Source organism: Salvelinus sp. IW2-2015, unplaced genomic scaffold, assembly GCF_002910315.2.
Source record: "Salvelinus sp. IW2-2015 unplaced genomic scaffold, ASM291031v2 Un_scaffold2242, whole genome shotgun sequence".
NCBI classification, from domain to species: Eukaryota; Metazoa; Chordata; class Actinopteri; order Salmoniformes; family Salmonidae; genus Salvelinus; species Salvelinus sp. IW2-2015.
The window spans coordinates 107364-131198 of record NW_019943571.1 but is presented as its reverse complement, the minus strand read 5'-3'; the positions used below and the strand labels follow the sequence as shown (position 1 = coordinate 131198).

Below are 23835 nucleotides of genomic sequence, written 5' to 3'. Positions count from 1 at the left end.
AAAAGAGAGAGATTATCATGTTGATGGTTATTCACATGTGAGGTTATACATATGTGAATGTGGTTACTATCAATGTCTCTATGTTTGACTAGATGGTAATTTCAACCTGTTGTGGTCATTGTATTCATATGTGATGGTTACTTCAATGTAGATGGTTATATTCAATTTGTTTACAATGTGATGCGTTATTATGGAGTCTTTGGTATTCCATGTGATGGTTACTTATGTGATGGGTTAAACACTAAGTATTCTCATGCTGACCCCTCTTCTCCCCTTCTCTCTCTCTGAAGGGATTTTGTGTATCTGAGGAGTACGTTAACGTGCTGACAGACCTAACCAAAGCACAACACCAGAGACAACGTTTCTGACTATGTAACGTCTAGTTCTTACCAGCTATTCCCACAGCAGCCCCTCCTCTTACACCAGGTAACAATACTTTGACCACGTCACACTTGAAAATAACTCCTTGGCCCTTGTTCAAATCTGCAGGAACACAATAGGTGTCATCAACACAGCGGAAGGAACAACAGATGGTGTATCAACACAGCGAGAAGGAACACAGATAGGTGTAATCAACACAGCAGAAGGGAACACAGATAGGTGTAATCAACACAGCAGAAGGAACACAGATAAGTGTAATCAACACAGCCAGAAGGAACACAGATAGGTGTAATCAACACAGCCGACAAGAAGGAATCACACAGCATAGGTGTAATCAACACAGCAGAAGGAACACAGATAGTGTAATCAACACAGCAGAAGGAACACAGATAGGTGTAATCAACACAGCAAAATTAAGCTACTAGACTAGATGGGTGGAGTGGGGTCATCACCATATTCAAATCAAACTTTATTGCTTCACCCTATCCAGTTCCTTCTGCTGTTATTGCTTACACCTATCCAGTTCCTTCAGCTGTATTGATTACACCTATCCAGTTCTTCAGCTGTATTGCTTACACCTATCCAGTTCCTTCTGCTGTATTGATTACACCTATCCAGTTCCTTCGCTGTATTGACACCTATCCAGTTCCTTTCTGCTGTATTGTTACACCTATCAGTTCCTTCTGCTATTGCTTACACCTATCCAGTTCCTTCTGCTGTTTGATTACAACCTATCCAGTTCCTTCGCTTGTTGATTACACCTATCCAGTTCCTTCACTGTATTGATTACACCTATCCAGTTCCTTCTCTGTATTGTTACACCTATACAGTTCTTCTGCTGTATTGCTTACACCTATCCAGTTCCTTTGCTGTATTGCTTACACCTATCCAGTTCTTCTGCTGTATTGATTACACTTATCCAGTTCTTCTGCTGTATTCGATTACACCTATCCAGTTCTCGCTTATTACACCTTCGTTCCTCTGCTGTATTGATTACACCTATCCAGTTTCTTCGCTGTATTGATTATCACCTACCAGTTCCTTCTGCTGTATTGCTTACACCTATCCAGTTCCTTCTGCTGTATTGATTACACCTATCCAGTTCCTCTGCTGATTGATTACACCTATCCGTTCCTTCTCTGCTGTATTGATTACACCTATCCAGTTCCTTCTGCTGTGTTTATTACACCTATCCGGTTGCTTCTGCTGTATTGCTTACACCTATCCAGTTCCTCTGCTGTATTGATTACACCTATCCTCCTTCTGCTGTATTGATTACACTATCCAGTCCTTCAGCTGTATTGCTTACACCTATCCCAGTTCCTTCTGCTGTATTGATTAACACCTATCCAGTTCTTCAGATTGGCAAATAAGTGGTATGGAACCAAGGTTATTATAGTAAATCAAAACTGAAACTAAAATAAAACTAAATTGAAAAACGATTTAGTAAACTGAAATAAATAAAACGCAACATTTGAAAAACTGAAACTATTATCTTTGACTGCAAAACAATTCAATAAAAACCATCATAAATTAATGTTAGTTTAGTTTTTTCCATCTAAATTTTTGCCAAAATTAAAACGGGGCTTTCAAGCTTTTTTTTCCTAATGTTTTTCGAGCTCCTTCTGAATCTGGCAGGTAAATGCTGCCAGTTAAATGCCGCTGTTTCAAATAGGCCTTCTTTTGTGCATCACTGTCATTCGTGATCACTAGATAACAGCGGACAAAATGCCGAGGCGAGCTACAACAGCTTGTGAAGTTGGGTGGTTGGGTGGCTGGCTGGCTGGCCAGGCTGGCTGGCTGGCTGGCTGGCTGGCTGGCTGGGTGGTTGGGTGACTGGCTGGCAGGCTGGCTGCTGGGGGTTGGGTTGGCTGGCTGGCTGGCTGGCTGCGGCTGGCTGGACTGGCTGGCCTGGCTGGCTGCTGGCTGGCTGGGTGGGTGGGTGGTTGGTGCTTGGCTGGCTGGCTGCTGGCTGGCTGCAGGCTGGCTGCTGGCTGGGTGGGTTGTGGTGGCTGAGCTGGCTGGCGAGGCGCACTGAGGCAAGGCTGGCTGTGAACTGATAGATTAGTGAAGAATGTTTTTGGTGCTGTAGTTTCAGCTGTTTCTATTTGAACCTTTTGAAAGGGGTTAGTCAGTGATACACGTTTAATGAAGTCATGGCACATTTGACATGTTATGTAATATTAGTTGTTTTTTCCTCTCCTGTCAGATAAAGGTAAAGGTACATGATTCTTCTTACATCTGCTACTAAAGTTAAAAAAGCTTTGGATTGGTGTAAACATGGGCAAGAGTTTCTTTCCACCATATTATTGCACCAGTCTAGGCACTTACCCTTTAATCCAAGTCACATAGGATTGATTTATAATGTAAATTAACCAAACCTATGTCCAGGCCATGTATGTAGTATAGTGGCCAAAAGCCTGTATTACATGGGCAGGACCATTGAGAACTTTCACCATTTTGATTTAGTCAACTGAGCGGGACTTCCAACTTATTTGACTGATCTCTCCTGGCATGGCCTGATGACCCGGTCGGCAATGGCCTGATGACCCGGTCGGCATGGCCTGATGACCGGTCGGCATGCGCTGATGACCCGGTCGGCATGGCCTGATAACCCGGTTGGAGTCGCGACAGCCGAGGGATCAGCCAATTCATTTTCCTGGTGTAGAAGAACATGGATTATTTCAAGATGGAGACCCTCAGACACACCATCATGAACAGACCCAGATGGTGTCCACACGTCTATGGTCATGGTCCATCACCATCATGACACAGACCAGATGGTGTCCACGTCTATGGTCCTGGTCCATACCATCATGACACAGACCCAGATGGTGTCCTATGGTCCTGGTCCATCACACCATCATGCACAGATCCAGATGGTGTCCACGTCTATGGTCCTGGTCCATCACCACATGCACACAGACCCAGATGGTGTTCCACGTCTATGGTCCTGGTCCATCACCATCATGACACAGACCAGATGGTGTCTATGGGTCCTGGTCCATCACCATCATGAACACAGACCGCAGATGGTGTCCACGTCTATGGTCCTGGTCCATCACCATCATGACACAGACCCAGATGGTGTCTATGGTCCTGGTCCATCACCATCATGACACAGACCCAGATGGTGTCCACGTCTATGGTCCTGGTCCATCACCTTATGTATTACTGCCCCCCAAGTGGTAAGAAGTGACCCCCCCCATAGAAAACTATAGACCTACAACATATAAATGGCTCTTAGCCCCCCACCCATTGGCTACTTTCTAAAACTGAAACTAAGTTTATAAACAAAATATGTTTTTTATTAAACTGAAACTAAGTTTACAAAACAAAATAGAAATGTTTTTTATTAAACTGAAACTAAACTTCAAATAAAACTCTAAAAAGGAATAGACATACTAACTAATATTAAATAACAAAACTATAATAACCTTGATGGATACACATACCGTTTTGTCTTTCCTTGGCTGGAAACTTGTATGTACAGGCTTTGATGGAATAGAGCTGTGTCCCATGCTGAACATGTCTCTCCCCTCTACAAGGACTACCACGACGTCTGCCTGTACGTACTGTGGAGAGCAGGTGGGCAACGATGCCAAGATCACCATCGAGCACCTCAACATCTCCTGCCACCCGGTCTGCTTCAAGGTAACTAAACCTGGTTATTAACATGTTAAACTCTGGTTATAATCATGTTATAGGTTATACACGTTGACCCTGTATCAGCTGTAAAGGTTGTGGTAGTTGTAAAAAGGGTTGTTTCAGTGGTATAGCAGCTGTGTTGCTAGCAGGTAGCATCATTGCAGACTAGAACTAAGCATTCATATAGTCTTGGCTGTGCTACATTAACAATATGCTATGTTGTCGTTGCAGTGTGGTGTTTGCAGTAAGCCAATGGGAGACTTTCTGTACAACATGTTCCTGCACAAAGGGACAGTCCACTGTGAGAGCTGCTACACCAACGTCTTGTAGATTGCTTCTTCCCCTTGTCTCCTCGTCTCTTTTCCTTAAATGGCCACAGAGGTGACAAGACTGGATGGCTGATATAACTGCTCTCTCCTATCAAGACCTGTCGTCTGCTAACAGACAGGGGACACTGCACCTTTAATTTGACAGGAATTTCCATGTGTCACATGTTGTTTTCAGACCTTTGTATGGGTCCTACTGAATTGATTGAGGTTAACACTGAAATACTATGGCAGTTATTCTATGGTTTAGGGTTGGTAAAGATAATAATATGATCATATTACTGATATAGTTGAATCTTCCGTCCGTTTCAATGTCCACTTTTTTTGTTGCCTTTTTCTCCTTTAAAGGCCCAGTGCAGTCAAAAACATGATTTCCTGTGTTTTATATTTCCACACTATGAGGTTGGAAAAATACTGTGAAATTGTGAAAATTATGATAATTCCCTTTTAGTGTAAGAGCTGTTTGAAAAGACCACCTGAAATTTCAGCCTGTTTTGGTGGGATGGAGTTTAGGACTGTCTGGTGACATCACCAGGCAGTATAKGTTAATAGACCAATAACAAATAGAGTTTCAAACCTCTATAGAGTTTCAAGACTCAGACCACTCCCAGACAGTCCTAGCTAAATTCTTGCTTGAGAAATTGCTCTTTGCTAAGAAGCAATTTTTATTTTAGACCATTTTAATTGAAAACAATCACAGTAAGATACTTAATTGTTACCCAGAAATGGTTTGACATTGAGATAAAAACGGCTGCATTGGACCTTTAATGTTGTAACTTGGTGAATGTATTGTGAAATATGAAGATACTGTATGTAAAAGCCTCTAAATATTATTATGACAAGATTTAACTGGGAACTGGATATGTAGATTGGCAGTTGGGTACAATTTTCTACTTTCAGTCTTGACTATATGCAAAGAAAATAACTACCGATTTTCGATCAAATTTTTWTTTTTTAAATTGTCTTTGACGCTTTGACTCAGAAAAACAATAAAATTGATTTATATAAACATGATAAATATAGAGTATAAATTTTTTTGTACATTATTGAGTGTTGAAAAGACAAGTATTTGGCGACAGGTTTGAGATAACAAAACATTACTGTAACTTGGACACACATTAGGCCCTTTTGTGCCACAGATGAGGCTACCAGGCACCTCAAGTGGACAACATTAAAAAGCAGTACTGTATATATATATTTTTGTACATCTTCTCTATCCTTTACAGTCTACACTCCCGATAGTTCAGTATCAGTTCATTGATTCTTATTGCTGGTCCACATCTCTCTGGTTTGCGGATCCACTTTGGCCACGCCCCCACTGGTTAAGGGGTGCAAGTCTCTAGACAAATAGATGGCTTTCTTTCCTTGTCCTCTTTCTGTCAAAAAACACTGGCAATAAGGAACTTTCTCAGTTACCTCTGGCTCTCCTACTGTATGTGGTTCCTCAGCAGTGTAGGGTTCGACTAGTTATGCCTGTCCTCTGGCTCTCCTACTGTATGTGGTTCCTCAGCAGTGTAGGGTTCGACTAATTATGCCTGTCCTCTGGCCCTCGTCATAGCCAACTCCTGGATGTGATGCCAGAGCAGTGCAGGGTCTGACTCGTTATGTCTGATGAGAGACTCCAATCCTTCAGCCTGATCTAAGCTCTGCCAGTAGTCCTGCGGCCACATCTGGACCCAGCTGAAAAAAACATACAGAAATATGGCTAATAAGCACAGCAGTTTATTTGAAATGTTAGAGGAGAAAAAAAAACACTTGTGTGTGGATGGTAAGACATGTTAAGACATGTTAAGACATGGTAAGACATTCAATGGAGGAATATTTCTCAATGTAAACAGTACACTGTCATAATGTACTATAAGGTTAAAGCCTTTATTTCTGAGACTGGTGGTGTCTACCTGTCATTGATGTGTAGATCCTGCCGGTCTCCGAACCCTGGGCTGGGTAGAGGACATCCCATATGAGAATTATTGGCCATCTTAGGCTGGGGGGGCGGGCTCTTCTCTGGGGCTTTCCTATAGGCCCGTTCAGCTGCCAGTCTGGTATTCTCCTGGTCACAGACATAGCACTCAAAGCCGTTGAGGTAGTTGGGTTTGCTCATGTCGTTCACGCCCCACTCCCTGCTCTCCAGTGCCTCCAACAGGCCAACGTTGGTAACGTGGCTCGGCTTCTTAAACTGTAAATACTTAGCATACTCTTCATCGTTCTCATCCAACGCCTTGAGGAACTTGGCTAGGTCCTGAGGTGATGGGAAGTCATCAATAAGGATGACAGAGAGGTCGTTGGGCATCCAGTCAGCTACTGATGAGGAGCCGCGGTAGACTGGTACACAGCCCTGGTGGAGAGGGCGCCATAGCTTCTCAGTCATGTAGTCCTGGAGGAAATCAAATGAAATCCAACTTTATTTAAAGTGCATTTGAAATCACAACACGCTTTACAGTTAAAACAATGAAATGACAGAGACAAAAATAAATAAAAAGGCAATACGCTATGAAAGTAACCAGGAAGTGACTACGCCTTATAGTTTGAACGTTTAAAAAAAAAGATTTCATGGATCTTCAATGGGCAAAATTGTAGCGCAAGAGTCTTCATGCAGTAGAAGTAAATCCATCCACAAACAATTTTTTTTTTAGATCCTGAAAAAAATAAAAAAAAAAATTCAAAATTTACTGAATTACAGTTCATATAAGGAAATCAGTCAATTGAAATAAATAAATGAGGCCCTAATCTATGGATTTCACATGACTGGGCAGGAGGGCATACCCACTGGGGAGCCAGGCCAAGCCAATCAGAATACGTTTCCCCCCACAAAAGTGCTTTATTACAGACAGAAATACTCCTCAGCTCCACCCCTGATGATCCCGCAGGCGAAGAAGCCGGATGTGGAGGTACTGGGTTGTCGTGGGTTCACGTGGTCTGCGATTGTGAGGCCGGTTGGACGTACTGCAAAATTCTCTAAAACGACATTGGAGGCGGCTTATGGTAGAGAAATGTACTTTCAATTCTCTGGCACCAGCTCTGGTGGACATTCCGGCAGTCAGCATGCCAATTGCACGCTCCCTCAAAACTTGAGACATCTGTGGCATTGTGTTGTGTGACAAAACTGCACATTTTACAAGGAGCACCTGTTTAATGATCATGTTGTTTAATCAGCTTCTTGATATGCCACATCTGTCAGGTATATAGATTATCTTGGCAAAAGAGAAATGCTCCCTAACGGGGATGTAAACAAATATCTGCACACAATTTGAGAGAAACACTCAAACTTTTTGTATATATGGAACATTTCTGGGATCTTTTATTTCAGCTCATGAAACATGGGACCAACACTTTACATGGTGCATTTATATTTTTGTTCAGTGTACATTTTCAATTTGTTTAATATAAAGCGACTTTACTGAATGTCACCTTTTATTTGACATTATGAGGGGGAGAAAGTTACAGAGGAACAAAGATCACCCCCCCCCCCCAAAAGGCTAACCTCTCACCTTTATCAATAATACAGGAGGTTAACATTTTTTTTCCTTCCTCAAACTTTTTCACTCATAAATGTTCACGATAAATTCATGATTTTCCATAATTATGGTAGCATCCACATTCACGTAGAAGTGTTCGGAAACATCTTCTATTCTTATTTCAAATAAAAGTGACTCCAAAATGACACAATACATTATTCACCATTCAGTTGATATTGTATAAGAGAGATGAATACAAATAAAAACACACAAAGGATGTCTAAAACAACAATAAAATCATTCATTGAAGGACAAGCTAAAAAACACGAGTTTCAAACATGCCTAAAAACCTAAATTGTCTCTCTATCACTCCCTTGCTCCTCTCACTCCCTCCTCTCTCTCTTACCTGACACTGCTCCTCTCACTCCCTCCTCTCTCTCTTACCTGACACAGGCCGTTCTCCAGGGCCAGGTGGAACTTGTAGCGTGCCGTGAAGCTCATAAAGCCGGCGTCCTCCCCTGTGGCTGTACTTGTGTCCTCCAGGTACTGAGGGAGGGGCTTACTGTTCAGACATTTCCCATACGAGTCCACCTGGAGGGGGACAAGAGAGAGAGAAAGAGAGAGAGAAATAAATAGCAAGAAAGAGAGAGTGAGAGAGAAAGAGTGTGTGGGAGAACAGGGGACAAAGAGGTAGTTGGGAGAAAAGTTAAGACTAAAGGGCTCAATTCACACAAATGGTTGCTAGTCTGCCAAATCATTAGATAATAAAAACCAGACAACATTCCTTTATATCAAAACATCTAGGCTAGGAGGGAACACATTCCATATCACTGTACCTCTATGTACTTCATGAGTTTCTGTACGTATCTGTCCCTGTCAGAGGGGACGTCACAGTGTGACTGCATGTACATGATGGGGGCCAGACCCTCTCTCCTCCAGTGGTTCTTCTGCTCCAGAGACACGGCTACAGGCTGGAGCAGGTATCCCAGGGAGGGCAGCCACTGCAGGGTCAGAGGGTAGTCTGAGCCTCTCCTGAAGGTGGCTGTGGAGTTGAACATCCAAAATGAACGAAGGGAAATGTATGGTTTATTAAGACATGTTGCTTTGAGAAAAATAAAATTCAAACAAAGCTTTGATTGCAAATTATATTCATTAAAGTGAGTGCTGTCCTTTGAGACTGCATCCCAAATAACACCCTATTCCCTACATAGAGCCCCATGGGCCCTGGTCAAAAGTAGTGCACTATATAGGGAATAGGGTGCTATTTGGGACGCACACCTAATTTTTTATGTGAGCGACTGTTGGCTCCATGTACCCTTTACTTTATTTACACACGATAAGAGTTGACACGCTGTCATCCTGTACCGGTGTAGTTAAACAGCCTGATGCCTGGGCTGTGGGACAGGACGTAGTTGTTCATGGGGGACTCCTCGTGGAATAAGGCCCAGGTCTGGTGAGAGGGTCTGGGAAGAGGAGCCTCGTAGGCCCTGAAGTCTGTCCCATAGAAGATGATGGAGGAGGTACGTCGGTACAGTTGAACCTATAGAGATTTAGGATGGTGCTAGTTTATACATATCCACATTGTAGTCAATACAAAACTGAAATCCATGGTCATGAAAAAGACATGGGGCTATTATTAATAACATATTATAAACTACATGTATTAACAGATCACAAAGAAAACACTAGCCTGGTCCCAGATCTGTTTGGTGTGACAATGGCCATAGCCATAGGAACTGGCAAAACAGCACACACAGATCTGGGAACAGGCTAGGACAACACACAACAGTATAAACCATTGGAAGACCTAGCTATAATACTAGAACCACAAACCTTCCTATTGCGTGTGACCAGACAAGAGGAGGTGTGACAGTCGATGCGTTCTGTGTCTCCGGGGAAATGAGGGAAGAGTCCTCCACTCCACCACAACAGGATGGGCAGGTCCTTGTTGCCACGTGAGTCATTGTTGCCGGGGCCGCGGTAGGAGGCAATGGAAGAGAACTCCATGTCAGACAGTGCACTCTGTGGTTGAAAGGCACTCTGATCTGCTTCCACGGGGTCCCCAACGTCAAGGGGGTCCTGGGTCCAGGAACAGGGCAGGGTGGACAGGAGACACAGCAGCCCCAGCCACACACAGCAGGGCACCAGCCTGGCCCCCAGCCTCCCCTCCACAGACATCTGAGAACCATTATATAGATCTGACATCGTGCTTTTATTTGGATTCTGTCTGCTTGTAAACTGCACACTAGTCAAGTATAGAGCCATAGTCTATGGATGTTATTGGCCAATAGATATGCTTCATGCTGGCATGCAATAGATGACTCTGGTCTGTCCATACACGGTTCACTTACATGATAYCTAAACGGTGATATTTCAGTGTATACAGCCACTAAATATACTAATCTACTGTAGCTAGCCAGCCAGCTACGTCAAAGTACGGATCAAAGCCATCTCTCTGGCTGAAACAACCACTTTGTGGGACACAATCAGACATATTACAAGGGTCATAATACACCGCACGTATTCTTACCGTTATCATTAGAATACACACATGAATGTAGACGCGTTCTTCTCTCTTTTTCTCTCTCTCTCTGAACTCAGGAATTTCTTCTGGAAATGTGTACTTGGGTGGGGAAAAAAGGGGGAGGCAGCAAATTAAGGGAAATAATCTGGGACCTTCCTCTAGTATGCGTCTCCACGCCAAATCAACTTTTAATGCATTACTACCATCTACAGTTCTGGAGTGGAATCACACACTGACTGTGCACTTTCACGTTATTTTCTTCAGCGATAAAACATTTAAAAAACACATAAAATAGAGAATATGTACAGTCAAAGCAGGGCCTTTTGAACATGTTGAAGTATCCAGACTCACAGAGGATGGAGCAAATTTGACAGCAAAATAAATAAATGGACCAGGAATTGGTAAGCTTTGCGGACTTTAGGACCAGGCGTCGTGACTGAACTCTAGGGCGTATTCATTACGCGTATTCTGTTGCAAAACGGTTCTTAAACAGAAGCAAACTGAATCAAACGGGGCTGAACAACCTGCATTTGTCCAATAGGAACTCTCGTTTTCGTTGCAAAACGCACCTGTTTTGACTGACGATTACCCTGGACTGTAAAAGACTTGGGACGCACTGCAACCCCAACAAGCGAGTTCATAGCACATCAAATTTCAGATGCAAAACTGGGCAAGCCACGACTCATATCATGGTATAGAATGAGGTAACGAAAACGATTTTACTCCTTAAATTAATGCAGTCACATGTAGTAATATTGATTATGTTGCACGTTTGATCAAATCGGTCTGTTTATTCGTAGTTGATGTCAACATCACAACCCATCCACCAAATATAGCTAGCTAACGGTAACAGTCTGTCTGGCTTTATAAAAAAAAATCATCATCATCATTACATAGTCGCCATTTCATTTGCTAGCTATTCATCCCTATATCTAGCTAGATGTCCCTTGTAATACATTTACGAAATGGGAACACTCCGATTTTATTATCTACATTAAAGAACAACTATAGCAGTTAGTTGAGGTTAGCTACACGTTCATTGGTTGATTCTCAAGAAACCAGTTGTAACCATGGCGCTAGCAAATTGAGTTAGAAAACCATGCTGTATCTGCAAGAATAAAAAATAATTCTAAAGATGAAGATGCCTAGTTTATGGCACAGTGTCTATGTTTATATACATTTGGTATTTTCGCCTGAATTGTATGCACCGAAATGCTTCCAGATAAAATTATCAGGTCATTTAAAAAAAAATTAATGTTACTTTAGAAAAACCCAGCTAACTTATTTGAATAAAACACAAAATATTTTGTGTAACCTTTTTATATGCCTTCAGAAGGTGAATCTTATTCTCAAACACCCTCTTTACGACACTTAACCTTCTCATTACCCTAATGACTAAAAAGCTAAAATTGGAAAAAACTTAAAGACCCATTTACCTTACCAACATGGAGGCATGAATGGGCTTTACTGATGTGGTCAATTGTTTTGAGTCATAATGGCAGTCTCCTATTACTGGTAGATTGAGCTAAGGGCCTGTCATTACAAAACACACTTCTCATTCCTGCCTCATTTTTAGGGTCAMTTTTGGTAATGATAATAAGCTAATTCTAATGTATAGTCAATGAGTGTGTTATGCTGGTAACGTTAATTATTTACTAGGACCACTGCTTACACTTATTGTATAGATTTGTTTTTGTAAAACAGTAATTTGATTAAGTAGGGGGGCAGTCAAGATATCTGGGTTTATAAACCCCATTTTAATTTACTTAAAGCCACAATCTGGAGTTTGTGTTTCAGCAAAGAGCAACCACCACTTAAAGGAGGATATTCCCCAATTTGACATGTGCCTGTTTAAGCGCTTACCTATACTTTTGTTAGATATCCCAAGACAGTTGCTTGTCCATATTTAGATATTTTATAGGCATATCATGTCGTGCCATTTGCTCGCAGGATCCCATTCAATTTAGAAATGCATCTAAAATACCTTAGAACCAAACACATCCATGTCCTAATATGCCAATATTACCCATAAAGACCTTTTTGATTTATTTAAGTCACTTTTTTTTGCCATTATGCTATAATAAGGGGTGTTTCAGTCAATTGCATTAAAATCCGTGATTTTAGTTTTATGCAAGTCATTTGGGATTAACAAATGACAGTTTGATGATGTATTGGGTTACTGAATCTCTGATTAGAGTTCAGTACAGTTGTTCAATGGCAAACTATGCAACACTCATTACTGAAACATCCATTCTCATCTCCGAAACCTGCTTATCATTACCGTAATGCACCAATATTTAGGAAAAATCTAAACGTATACTTTTGCCATTTTGGCTTAATCTTAGTTTGTCTTTTGTTTATCCAATTGTGTACATAAAAATAACGTATACATACACAAGTAATTGTGACAATTTGGCAGAAAATATTGTTGCGGTAATGAGTGAAATTGCTAAATAAATGTTTATACAATTGTAAATATTTGATTTCAGTGTCATGTTTTAACTCAGGCCTTTTTATTAGGTGAGGAATGTAAAAACAAAACAAGATATTATAAATMTACTTGTTTGACTTTTTTGGACTTCCAAAACTATTGCGGTAATGATAATTTTTGCATTGGTAAATTGTAGTAAAAATGCTTAATATCTTATCAATAAACATAACAATAATTATGAAATAGATCAATACAGATCCTAATCTTAGTGATCCAAGACGAATTATGGTGGAACTTTTTTGTTGTTGTTGTCATGTGTTCCTGAGTCAGTCGAGTCCGCTCATCTTCCTGACTCATCGTTCTCCAGCTCAACCAATCCCTGGGTTTGTGAGAGGGGGAGTTTCTTCTCAGAGTCATTCACCCCTATCAGGTGTCCCTGAGGACAACCACCCTGGTGACCTTACKTATATCTAGTGACCTTACATTACCTAGCACATCTCAGACAGGAGGGACATCACTTCCAAATAGTTGTTCTGTTGTTAGTCTAGGTTACCAGATTTATGGCGCTCCATATACAAGGGGTTTTGGAAGAGAGATTACGTTGCTGTATCAGTATTTTTGTTAAATTTTTTAAAAATCTGCTGCTATTTGAGTTTGTCAGGTTTAGTCTCTTTTGTTCTGTCTCTAGCTAGTCTCTCTCTCKACTTCTCCTCCTGGTGAAAGACAGGATATTGTTTTGTCTAGGCCTAAGTTATGGTGTTCATTGTTAGTATCTTCCAGCATGTATCTCTCAGGTTGCTGTTAGGTCTTCAGCCTCTCATGAACACAAAGCCAATTATATATATATATAGATAATAATGCTGCTGTTAACTGACAAGTACAAGATGGCGCTGACAGACTTGGTCTCCCTATTCCTACCTTGTAGCCAACTTTGCAGTATTTTGTTTTTGTTGTTTATTATATTACTTGTTCAGAACATTTCTTTCATTATTACCTACAGCTGAAAATTACTTTTGGATATTAGATAGGTGGTCCCTCACCAGCATTTCAACCAGAAATGAGGCTTTCCTGAATTGGATCTCTTGTTCGTACCCCCAGAGGCATTTCCACTGCTCCAAGATGCCGCCGACGAGAAGAGGAATACGGAGTGGGTTTTTAGTCCGACTCAGAAGGCAGGCATACCATCCACCACTTCTGAGTATATTATTCTTAAACGTTCAGTACCTGGAAAATAAAGTAGACACGCTCAGGGCGAGGATCTCCTTCAAGAGAGACATCAGGGACTGTAACATGCTCTGTTTCATGGAATCATGGCTCTCTCCAGGTATATTGTACCTGTCCATACAGCCAGCGGGGTTCTCCGTACATCGCATGGACAAGAAGAAAGAACTGTCRGGGAAAGAGAGAGGCGGAGGTGTGTTTCATGATTAACTACTCATGATGTGATTGTGGTAACAGTCACGACTTCCACCGAAGGTGGTTCCTCTCCCTGTTCGGGCGGTGCTCGGCGGTCGGCGTCGCCGGTCTATTAGCCATCACCGATCCATGTTTCCTTTTCCGTTTGTTTTGTCTTTGGTTCATTCACACCTGGTTTTCATTTGCTTTAATTTCTGTGTGTATATTTACCCCTGTTTCCCCACTTAGGTTTGTGCGGGATTATTTTTCTTGTTGCTTGTGGAGGCTTTACTCAGTGTATTTCGCGTGTGGTTATTATAGTAAGGTGCGTTGTGTTTTTGCGCCTTACGGGAGTACTGTTAGTTCCCATTGTTTTGGGGTATTGTACAGTGTTTTTGGACTTGCCCTGATTAAAATATACGCTACACTGACATCTCTGCTCTCCTGCGTTTGACTCCTCACCTACCTTCAGTGCGTAAACGCAACAGTAACGTACAGGAACTCAAGTCCTTTTGTTCTCCCGATATGGAATACCTCACTATCAAATGCCGACCGCATTACCTCCCCAAAATAATTTTCTTTGGCTCCCCCTCAAGCCGACACATGACGGCTCTCGAGGAACTACGCTGGACTTTGTACAAACTGGAAACCGCATATAATGAGGCCACATTTATTTTGGCTGGGGACTTTAATAAAGCAAATCTGAGGAAAACGCTTCCAAAGTTTTATAAACACATCGCCTGCGCTACTTGCTCATCAATAATTCTTTACCATTGCTACTCCCCTTTCCAGGAAGGCTACAAGGCCCTCTCCCTTCGGCAAATCAGATCACACCTACATTCTGCTTCTCCCTTCCTATAGGCAGAAACTGAAACAGGAAATACCCGTGGTAAGGACTGTTCAACGTTGGTCTGACCAATCGGAATTTATYCTTCAAGATTGTTTTGATAATGCGGACTGGGAAATGTTCTGGGTTGTCTCAACAAAAAAAGACATTGATGTATACGCTGACTCAGTTACTGAATTGATCAGGAAGTGCATAGAGGATGTTGTTCCCGCTGTGACGAGTAGAACTTATCCAAACCAAAAGGCAGCATTCACGCAAATTTGAAAGCACGAACCACTGCATTTAACCACGGTGACTGGGAACATGGATGAGAAAACAGTCCAGCTATGCCCTCCGTAAGGCAGTCAAACAGACACATCTTCAGTACAGAGACAGTGGAGTTGCAATTCAACGGCTCAGACATGAGACGTATGTGGCGGGGTCTACAGACAATCACGGATTATAAAGGGGAAACCAGCTACGTTGCGTACACCGACGCTCTCGGACAAGCTAAACACCTTTGCCCACTACGGGGAAAACGTAGGGCCTCCACCGGTGTGGCCGACGTGAGTAAGACATTTAAGTGTGTTACCCCTCYCAAGGCTGCCGGCCCAGARGTCATCCCTGTCTGCTTCCTCAGAGCATGTTTAGACCAGCTGGCTGGAGTGTTTACGGACATWTWAAATCTCTCCATATCCCAGTCTGCTGTCCGCACTTGCTTCAAGATGTCCACCATTGTTCCTGTACCCAAGAAAGTGAAGGTAACTGAACTAAATGACTATCGCCCCCTAGCACTCACTTCTGTGCTTTGAGAAGCTAGTTAAGGATTATATCATCTCCACCTTACCCGACCCACTACAATTTGCATACTGCCCCAACAGATCCACGGATGACACAATCGCCATCGTACTGGACACTACGCTAGCCCATCTGGACAATAGGAATACCTATGTAAGAGAGCAGTAGTCGATGAACAGCATTATCTTCAACACCATAGTGCCTTCCAAGCTCATCACTAAGTTTGGGGCCCTGGGTCTGAACACTGCCCTATGCAACTGGGTCCTGGACTTCCTAACGYCCCCCAGATGGTGAAGGTAGGCAACAACACCTCCACTACGCTGATCCTCAACACAGGGGCCCCACAAGGCTGCATGCTCAGCCACCTTACAAACTCCCTGTTCACCCATGACTTCGTGGCCACACGTCTCCAACTCAATCAAGTTTGCAGACGACACAACAGTAGTAGGCCTGATTACTAACAATGACGAGACAGCCTACAGGGAGGAGGTGAGGGCTCTGGCGGTGTGGTGCCAGGAAAATAACCTCTCCCTCAACGTCAACAAAATTAAGGAGCTGATCGTGGACTTCAGGAGACAGCAGAATGAGCACGCACCCATCCACATCGACGAGCCACAGTGGAGAGAGTGAAAAGCCTTAGGTCCTCGGGGTGCACATCACTGACCACCTGAAACGGTCTATCCACACAGACAGTTTGGTGACGAAGGCGCAACACCGCCTCTTCAACGTCCAGGAGGTTGAAGAAATTTGGCTTGGACTCTAAGAAACTCACTAACTTCTACAGATGCARCATTGACAGCATCCTGTCAGACTGTATCACCACCTGGAAAGGCAACTGCACCGTCGGGTGGTGCTTTCAGCCCAACACATCACCGGGGGCACACTGCCTGCCCTCCATGACATCTACAGCACCCGGTGTCACAGGAAGGACAAGAAGATCATCAAGGACTCAGCCACCCGAGCCACGGCCTGTTCACGCTACCATCCAGAAGATCACATCAAGGACCTCAGCCACCCGAGACCGGTCCTGTTCACCTGCTACCATCCAGAAATAATCAAGGACCTCAGCCACCCGAGCCCTACCTGTTCACCCCGCTACATCCAGAAGATCATCAAGGACCTCAGCCACCCGAGTCACGTCCTGTTCACCACGATAGCATCTAGAAGGCGGAGACCAGTACAGGAGCATCAAAGCTGGAACCGAGAGACTGAAAAACAGCTTCTATCTCCAGGCCATTAGACTGTTAAACACACTTGCCGCCCACTAGCCAGCCTCCGCCAGTACCCTGCCCTGCACCTTAGTCACTGTAACTAGCGGCCTCCACCCAGTACTCTACCCTGCACCTTAGAGAATGCCTGCCCTATGTACATAGCCATTGAACACTGGTCACTTTAATAATGTTTACATACTGTTTCACCCACTTTATATGTATGTACTGAATTCTAGTCGAGGCTCATCCTATATAACTACTGCTGTACACACCTTTTCTATTCATGTACTGTCTATACACACCATCATAAACATATATTTATTTTCCAGACTCTGACATTGCTCATTCTAATATTTCTTAATTCCCTTTACATTTCTGGGATGTGTGTACTGTTGGGCATTAATGTGCTTTTGGAGCATAAGCATTTCGCTACACCTGTAACATCTTCCAAATACCAATAACATTTGATRGTTTAAAAAAAAATCTCTGTGCTCATCCTTCAGGTTGCATTGACCCTGCTAGTACTAGCCCAGTAGCCTAGCATCGAGGTGGAGGCTGGGTCACAGTGATCAGTAACCKGGCTAGGAGGCTCGGCTCCAGGCTAGCCAGCCTGCCAGCGGAGGGAGGGGGCCTGGTCTTGGAATGGCCTGGTGAGCTGCGCCACCTAGCAGCAGAGGAAGGTTTGTAATGAGCGGGAAGAGCCTGCTGTTAAAGGTGATCCTGCTGGGTGATGGTGGCGTGGGAAAGTCTTCCTTAATGAACCGCTACGTCACGGACCGCTTCGACTCCCAGTCCTTCCACACCATCGGGGTCGAGTTCCTCAACAGAGACCTGGAGGTCAGAGCTGTTTCTGAATGAGTATTAATCACCCTGTCATTATCTCCTTGCTGCCTTCTCAAACTGCAAAATAAGGGGGGGGGACCTTGGACCTTCTCCTCCAATGAGATTGAGAAGGAGGTGAGGAGATAGAGCCAAGCTCTGTCTGAAATGGAATAATAATAATAATAATWATTATTGTGTCCTTTTCTGGAAATGTATTGCATCTCAACTAACCACATCACCACATAAATACCTTCAGTTCATCTAGAAAGTATTCAGTCCCCTGGACTTTTTCCACCATTTTGTTACATTACAGCCTTATTCTAAAATGGATTAAACAAAAATGTCCTCATCAATCTACACACAATATCCCATAATGACATCACAATACCCCATAATGACATCACAATACCCCATAATGACAAAGAGAAAACAGGTTTTTAGGTTTTATAAACTTATTTACATAAGTATTCAGACCCCTTGTTATGAGACTCGAAATTGAGATCAGGTGCATCCTGTGTCCACCTGTGGTTAATTCAATTGAATGCACATGATTTGGAAAGGCACACACCTGTCTATATAAGGTCCCACAGTTGACAGTGCATGTCAGAGCAAAAACCAAGCTATGAGGTCGAAGGAATTGTCCGTAGAGCTCAGAGACAGGATTGTGTCGAGGCACAGATCTGGGGAAGGGTGCCAAAAAATGTCTGTACCATGGAAGATCCCCAAGAACACAGTGGCAGAAGTTTGGAACCACCAAGACTCTTCCTAGAGCTGTCCGCCCGGCCAAACTGAGCAATCGGGGGTGAAGGGCCTTGGTCAGGGAGGTGACCAAGAACCCAATGGTCAACTCTTAACTCTGAGCAACGAGCTTCCAGAATTCCTCTGTGGAGATGGGAGAAACGCTTCCAGAAGTACAACCATTCTGAGCACTCCCACACAATCAGGCCTTTAATGGTAAAGAGTTGCCTTGATGAAGCCACTTCCTCCGTTAAAAGGCACAATGGAAGCCCATTTGGCAGTTTGCCAAATGGCACCTAAAGATCTCTTAGAGCCATGATAAACTAAGATTCTCTGGTCTGATGAAACGCAAGATTGAACTCTTGTGCCTGAATGCAAGCGTCACATCTGCGGAAACTGGCACCATTCCTAACCGGTGGAAGCATGGGTGGGTGGTAGGATGAGGGAAAGATTGAATGGCGCAAAGTACAGAGAGACTTTGATGACAACTTGCTCCAGAGTGCTCAGGACCTCACGACTGGGGCGAAGGTCAACATTCCCAACAGGACAATGACCTAAGTCACACAGCCAAGACAACGCAGGAGTGGCTTGGAAAAGTCTCTGAATGTCCTTGGAGTGGCCCAGACTTGGAACATCTCTGGAGACACAGAAAATAGCTGTTGGCAGCGACGCTCCCCATCCATCCTGACAGGGCTTGAGATAGTCTGCAGAGAAGAATGGGAGAAAACCCCCAAATACAGGCGTGCCAAGCGTGTAGCATCAATACCCAAGAAGACTTGAAGCTGTAATCGCTGCTTAATGTGCTTCAACAAAGTATGAGTACTCGGCTTTTTTGTGTTTTAATACATTTGCAAAAAAAAATGTCTAAACCAGGTTTTGATTTTGTCATATGGTGTATTGTGTCTAGATTACGGGGCGGGACGGGACAATTTAAATCTATTTTAGAATAAGGCTGTAAACGTAACCAAATGTGGAAAAAGTCAAGGGGTCTGAAAACTTTCTGAATGCGCTGTATGTACATTACATTCATCTCAAGCAAGAACTAACAGCAGACAACGTGGATACAGTTTTCTAATTCAGTTCGTGAATTTCTATTCCCGAGGGGGGGGGGGGGGGGTTGAGGCAGTTATTTTTTTCAATTGATTTATAGTTTGACTGTATTGCACCGTATTCTCTATATAGGCTAGTGCATGTGGACTACTTTTTGAACCCACAGAATGTGTTTTTATAAATGTATTATATGCTGTGTTACTGTCATTGATTCTTCCCCTGTCTGTTTTATCTTTATGATTGCTGTGCCATATATGTACATCATCTAATCCTTTTTGGGAGCATAAAGGTTTCTCTTGGTACAAATAAACGTTTTCATTCACTTCCTCTCTCCAGGTGGACGGGCGCCTGGTGACCCTTCAGATCTGGGACACGGCTGGTCAGGAGCGCTTCAAAGTCCCTGGGACGCCGTTCTAACCGTGGCGCCGACTGCTTGCCTCCTCACCTTCGCTGTGGACGACCTGCACAGCTTCCAGAACCTGGCCAGCTGGAAGAAAGAGTTCAATGTTTTACTCTGAACGTACGAGACCCAGACGAGGTTCCCCTTCGTTGTCCTGGGCAACAAGTTGGACAAAGAGGGGAGGGAGGTGGGGGAGGACGAGGCTCGGCGCTGGTGCGAGGAGAAAGGTTGTTGTCCCTACTTCGAGACCAAGTGCTAAGGACGATACGAACGTGGGAGTGGCGTTTGAGGCGCGGTACTCGGAGGTTCTGGCGGCGGAGGATCAGATTGACCACACATTGTTGAGTAGCACTATCGATCTCCACGGCAACCGTAAAGTACCCGCGCTCTCTTGCTGTTGATTGGTTGAAAGGACTGCTCGGAGCTAGTCTTCCATGAGTCCTTCTCTGTCTAGCCTGTAAGCACTCTGGGAGCTCTCCACCGATGATGATGATGCAGGTACAACGCTACTGACAACCTGATTATCAACACAGCTGATTTTAAATAGTGTCAGGTTGTTCGGTACAGACTGATCTGGAAGAGTATTGAAATCACCACATCTGATTTTGAAAGGTTATCAAATGAGGTACAATGTACCAGGTACACATGTTGTTCAACTCTGTCTGCGTTCTGTTCGGTATATTGACAAAATACTGCTGTCTAACATCAGTCCAGCTTCAGCTTCACTGTATCCTTGCCTTGTGTAGTGTCTTTTTCACCATAATACGACCCTAGCCGTCACCTACGATTAACAGTTAGTTATAAATATATCTTGATAATATTAATGTTCCTTCTGTCTCCTCCCAAGAGCACGAGACTGCTTGTGGGCACATAGCAACGTTCTCCATTCAATTCATCTCTTTAAGTCGTTCTAAAGTTCTCAGTCAGGTACTAGCTCTGAACAAGAACAGTGATCTATACACACCAATGTCAGATCTCACAGGTACTTATCTGATCCATAAGAACATGACACACTACCGCACTGTGTAAGCGTCTCACAGGTACTCCTGTCGACCAGAACATTTGATCATCAAACACCAACTGTGGATATTCAGCAGGTACTCTGACCAAGTAACAATGATTATCATTACCCGTCGATCTCACATGCCCGTACTGGCCCAGACACATGATCATCGACCCTGTCTGAGTTCACAGGTCAATCTGACCAGACAGAATCACCCTGAATCTCTACAGGCGACCAACTGATCTCACCCTGTAATCTCAACAGGTACTCTGACCTAGAACGATAGATCATCACCCATGTCAAACTCTCACAGGAACGCTGACCCAAACATGATCATCCACCCTGTCAGGGATCTCACCACGGCTAACTTAACACAGGACACATGACCATCAACTCTGGTCAGTACTCCAACAGGTACTACTTGACCAGAACACTGAAACCATCAGCCTGTCAGATCTCAGAGCCATGTTCTGGGTCAGAAGTACCTGTCTATCACACGTCACATCTCTTACAAATTTGTTGAACTGGAACTGGTGATATAGATTATATCAATGACATAGACTGGCCTTTTCCCCCAGTTCAGGTTTAAGAAACTGACAACATTGATTACACACGAATTACTTGTACGCAGGAAATGTTTATCTGCACAAAGGAATGACATTTTCCCTTTGATTTTCTCCCAAAGGGTCTTGAAAAAGAAAGGTCCAACATTGCAAATATTGACATCTTGTGCATTAATCCAACTTTCAATGTAATTGGTCAATGAGAAGCCTTTGGACACTGTATGAAATTGATGTGTAATTAACTTTTCATTATTCCCATAGTATACATCTGACAATAAATATCTACAAGAACACTGCAGCTAGGAAACTTTGTGGAAAGTAAATTATTTGTGTCATTCTCAAACCTTTTTGGCCACGGACTGTAGCCCAGATGGATTCCAGTATTCTCTCCAAATATCCTTATAGACGTTACCACTTCCTAGAAAACGCCTGTGTGTGAGAGGTTGGTAGAGGAGCAACACGGCCTGCAATTTCAATTCGCTTAACCTACTGGGACGGTACATCCCTTTTTTGTGAGATCCCCTTTCATTTTTCGGTCTCTCTCGAACATCTTCAATGTTACGATATAAACGTTTCTTTATTCAATAAAGCGTGGTTTCCCTATAGTACGCCAGTTTTTTTGTTCTGGCGTATGCAAGATCCAATTCTCTTTTCCAGAAGTGCATTTGTTCTGATATTTAACTGTGGGCTTTTCTAAACCATGTAGCGTGTGTTTGGGTTGGTGTGTCACTATAGGAAGAGGTGAGGGTTTGGTTTCTCAGCCCTGACTGCCTTGCCTGTCGTACCGGCATGGCCACCTGCTTCTGGGACAAGTTTTACACATCTTTGTATTTCACAATCTAATCAGGACTTTATAAACACAAAATTAACTTTAATCTGCCTCTCAAATTCAATGTTTAAAATGACTGGTCTGGTACAGCAGAAGGGTCCACTGTGAAAAGTGAAGAATGACTGTCTGGCTACAGGCAGCAAGGGGTCCACTGTGAAATGTGAAATGAGACTGTCCTGGTACAGCAGAAGGGTCCACTGTGAAAGTGAAAGTGACTGTCTGGTAAACAGCAGGAAGGGTCCACTGTGAAATGATGACTTGTCTGTACAGCAGAAGGGTTCCACTGTGAAAGTTAAATGAGCTGGTCTGGTACAGCAGAAGGGTCCCCGACTGTGAAAGTTAACTGACTGTCTGGTTACAGCAGAAGGGTCCACTGTGCAAAGTGAAATGACCTGTCTGGTAGGCAGCAGAAGGGTCACTTGTGAATAGTGAAATGATGTCTGGTACAGAGAAGCGGTCCATGTGAAAAAAGTGAAATGACTAATCTGGTAACAGCAGAAGGGTCCACTGCGAAAGTGAAATGAACCTGTCTGGTACAGCGAAGGGTCCACTGTGAAAGTTAAATGACTGTCTGGTACAGCAAAGGGTCCCTGTGAAAGTTAAAATGACGTGTCTGTACAGCAGAAGGGTCCACTTGTGAAAGTGCAAAAATGACTGTCTGGTAACAGCAGAAGGTCCCATGTGAAAGAGCAGCGTTCAGCGTGTTATTTGAACTCTGTTCTCATGTTACGATCTGTATCTATTGAAAAGTTTGATTTGACTCCGCCTGTTTATATTAGGAAAAAACAGTTTAAAAAATAACAATTTTAATTGTTCCAGGTCATGGTACGTAACAAACGAGAGTATTAAAAACAGACATGTGAATGTTCTTGTTTAACAGTTAACTATATCAGTGTGATCTATTTTTTACACAAGGGGAAAATGAGGTGGTTAATAAGTCCGACGTCCGACATTCTTACTGCTAGGAAACTATATTCTGAGAATGTGTTTAAATCTTCATACTCTGTTTAACATACAGTTCTTGTCTCCTCACCCGTCCTTGTCTCACCCGTCTTGTCTCACCCCGTGCTTGTTCTCTCACCCGTCTTGTCTCACCCCACTATACCAATGCTGATGACTCTGTTTTTTGTTTTTCAATTGTACTCTGTTTCCTGTTGGGCTTGACACAGTCGGTGCACAAAGACATGGTTAATTGTTACATGTGGTAGAGTGGCTATTTTAATTCCTGCAAGTAAGTACTGTACATCGTTTCAAATCCTCAATAGTGTAACCAAACTGAACTGAAATCATTAAAACTCCACCCAAGTGTAGTCTGCTTTGGCTCGAGTAAGAAATGTAGAACTAATCATCAGTTTGTGATGTAGAATATAACTGTATATTGTTGAGTTGCTTGTTGCATAATCTCAATATAAAACTTCCCTTAAAAACCACTCTT

The 23835-nt window shown here is 43.2% G+C and overlaps 2 protein-coding genes and 1 long non-coding RNA gene across 3 annotated transcripts; 2 read left to right on the top strand and 1 right to left on the bottom strand.

Moving 5' to 3' along the window:
- Nucleotides 1–286: 286 nt before the first annotated feature.
- LOC112073360 (uncharacterized) lies at nt 287–5373 on the top strand. Its single transcript, XR_011476519.1, has 3 exons — nt 287–426; nt 3930–4035; nt 4261–5373. It is a non-coding gene; the product is annotated as an uncharacterized lncRNA (long non-coding RNA).
- On the bottom strand, nt 5288–10493 carry fut11 (fucosyltransferase 11 (alpha (1,3) fucosyltransferase)). Its single transcript, XM_024140671.2, has 7 exons — nt 10341–10493; nt 9644–9988; nt 9176–9350; nt 8647–8852; nt 8255–8401; nt 6254–6729; nt 5288–6035 (listed from the first exon to the last, which is right to left on the bottom strand). The coding sequence occupies exons 1-7, from the start codon at nt 10347–10349 to the stop codon at nt 5885–5887; spliced, it is 1509 nt and encodes a 502-aa protein (XP_023996439.1). The 5' UTR covers nt 10350–10493; the 3' UTR covers nt 5288–5884.
- Nucleotides 10494–10844: 351 nt separating this feature from the next.
- LOC112073357 (ras-related protein Rab-9B) lies at nt 10845–20406 on the top strand. The gene is given in 6 exon segments (XM_070440116.1): nt 10845–11038; nt 17499–17832; nt 19942–20019; nt 20021–20038; nt 20040–20255; nt 20257–20406. Coding segments are annotated over 5 exon segments (612 nt in total). The 5' UTR covers nt 10845–11038; nt 17499–17682.
- Nucleotides 20407–23835: the final 3429 nt, after the last annotated feature.

Excerpts from the sequence above, each read along its gene's own strand:
- fut11 (XM_024140671.2), bottom strand. Across the intron at positions 8,402-8,646 it reads AACTCATGAAGTACATAGAG|GTGGACTCGTATGGGAAATG; the intron begins GTACAGTGATAT and ends GTCCCCCTCCAG. Across the intron at positions 6,730-8,254 it reads TGGAGAACGGCCTGTGTCAG|GACTACATGACTGAGAAGCT; the intron begins GTAAGAGAGAGA and ends GATTTCCTCCAG.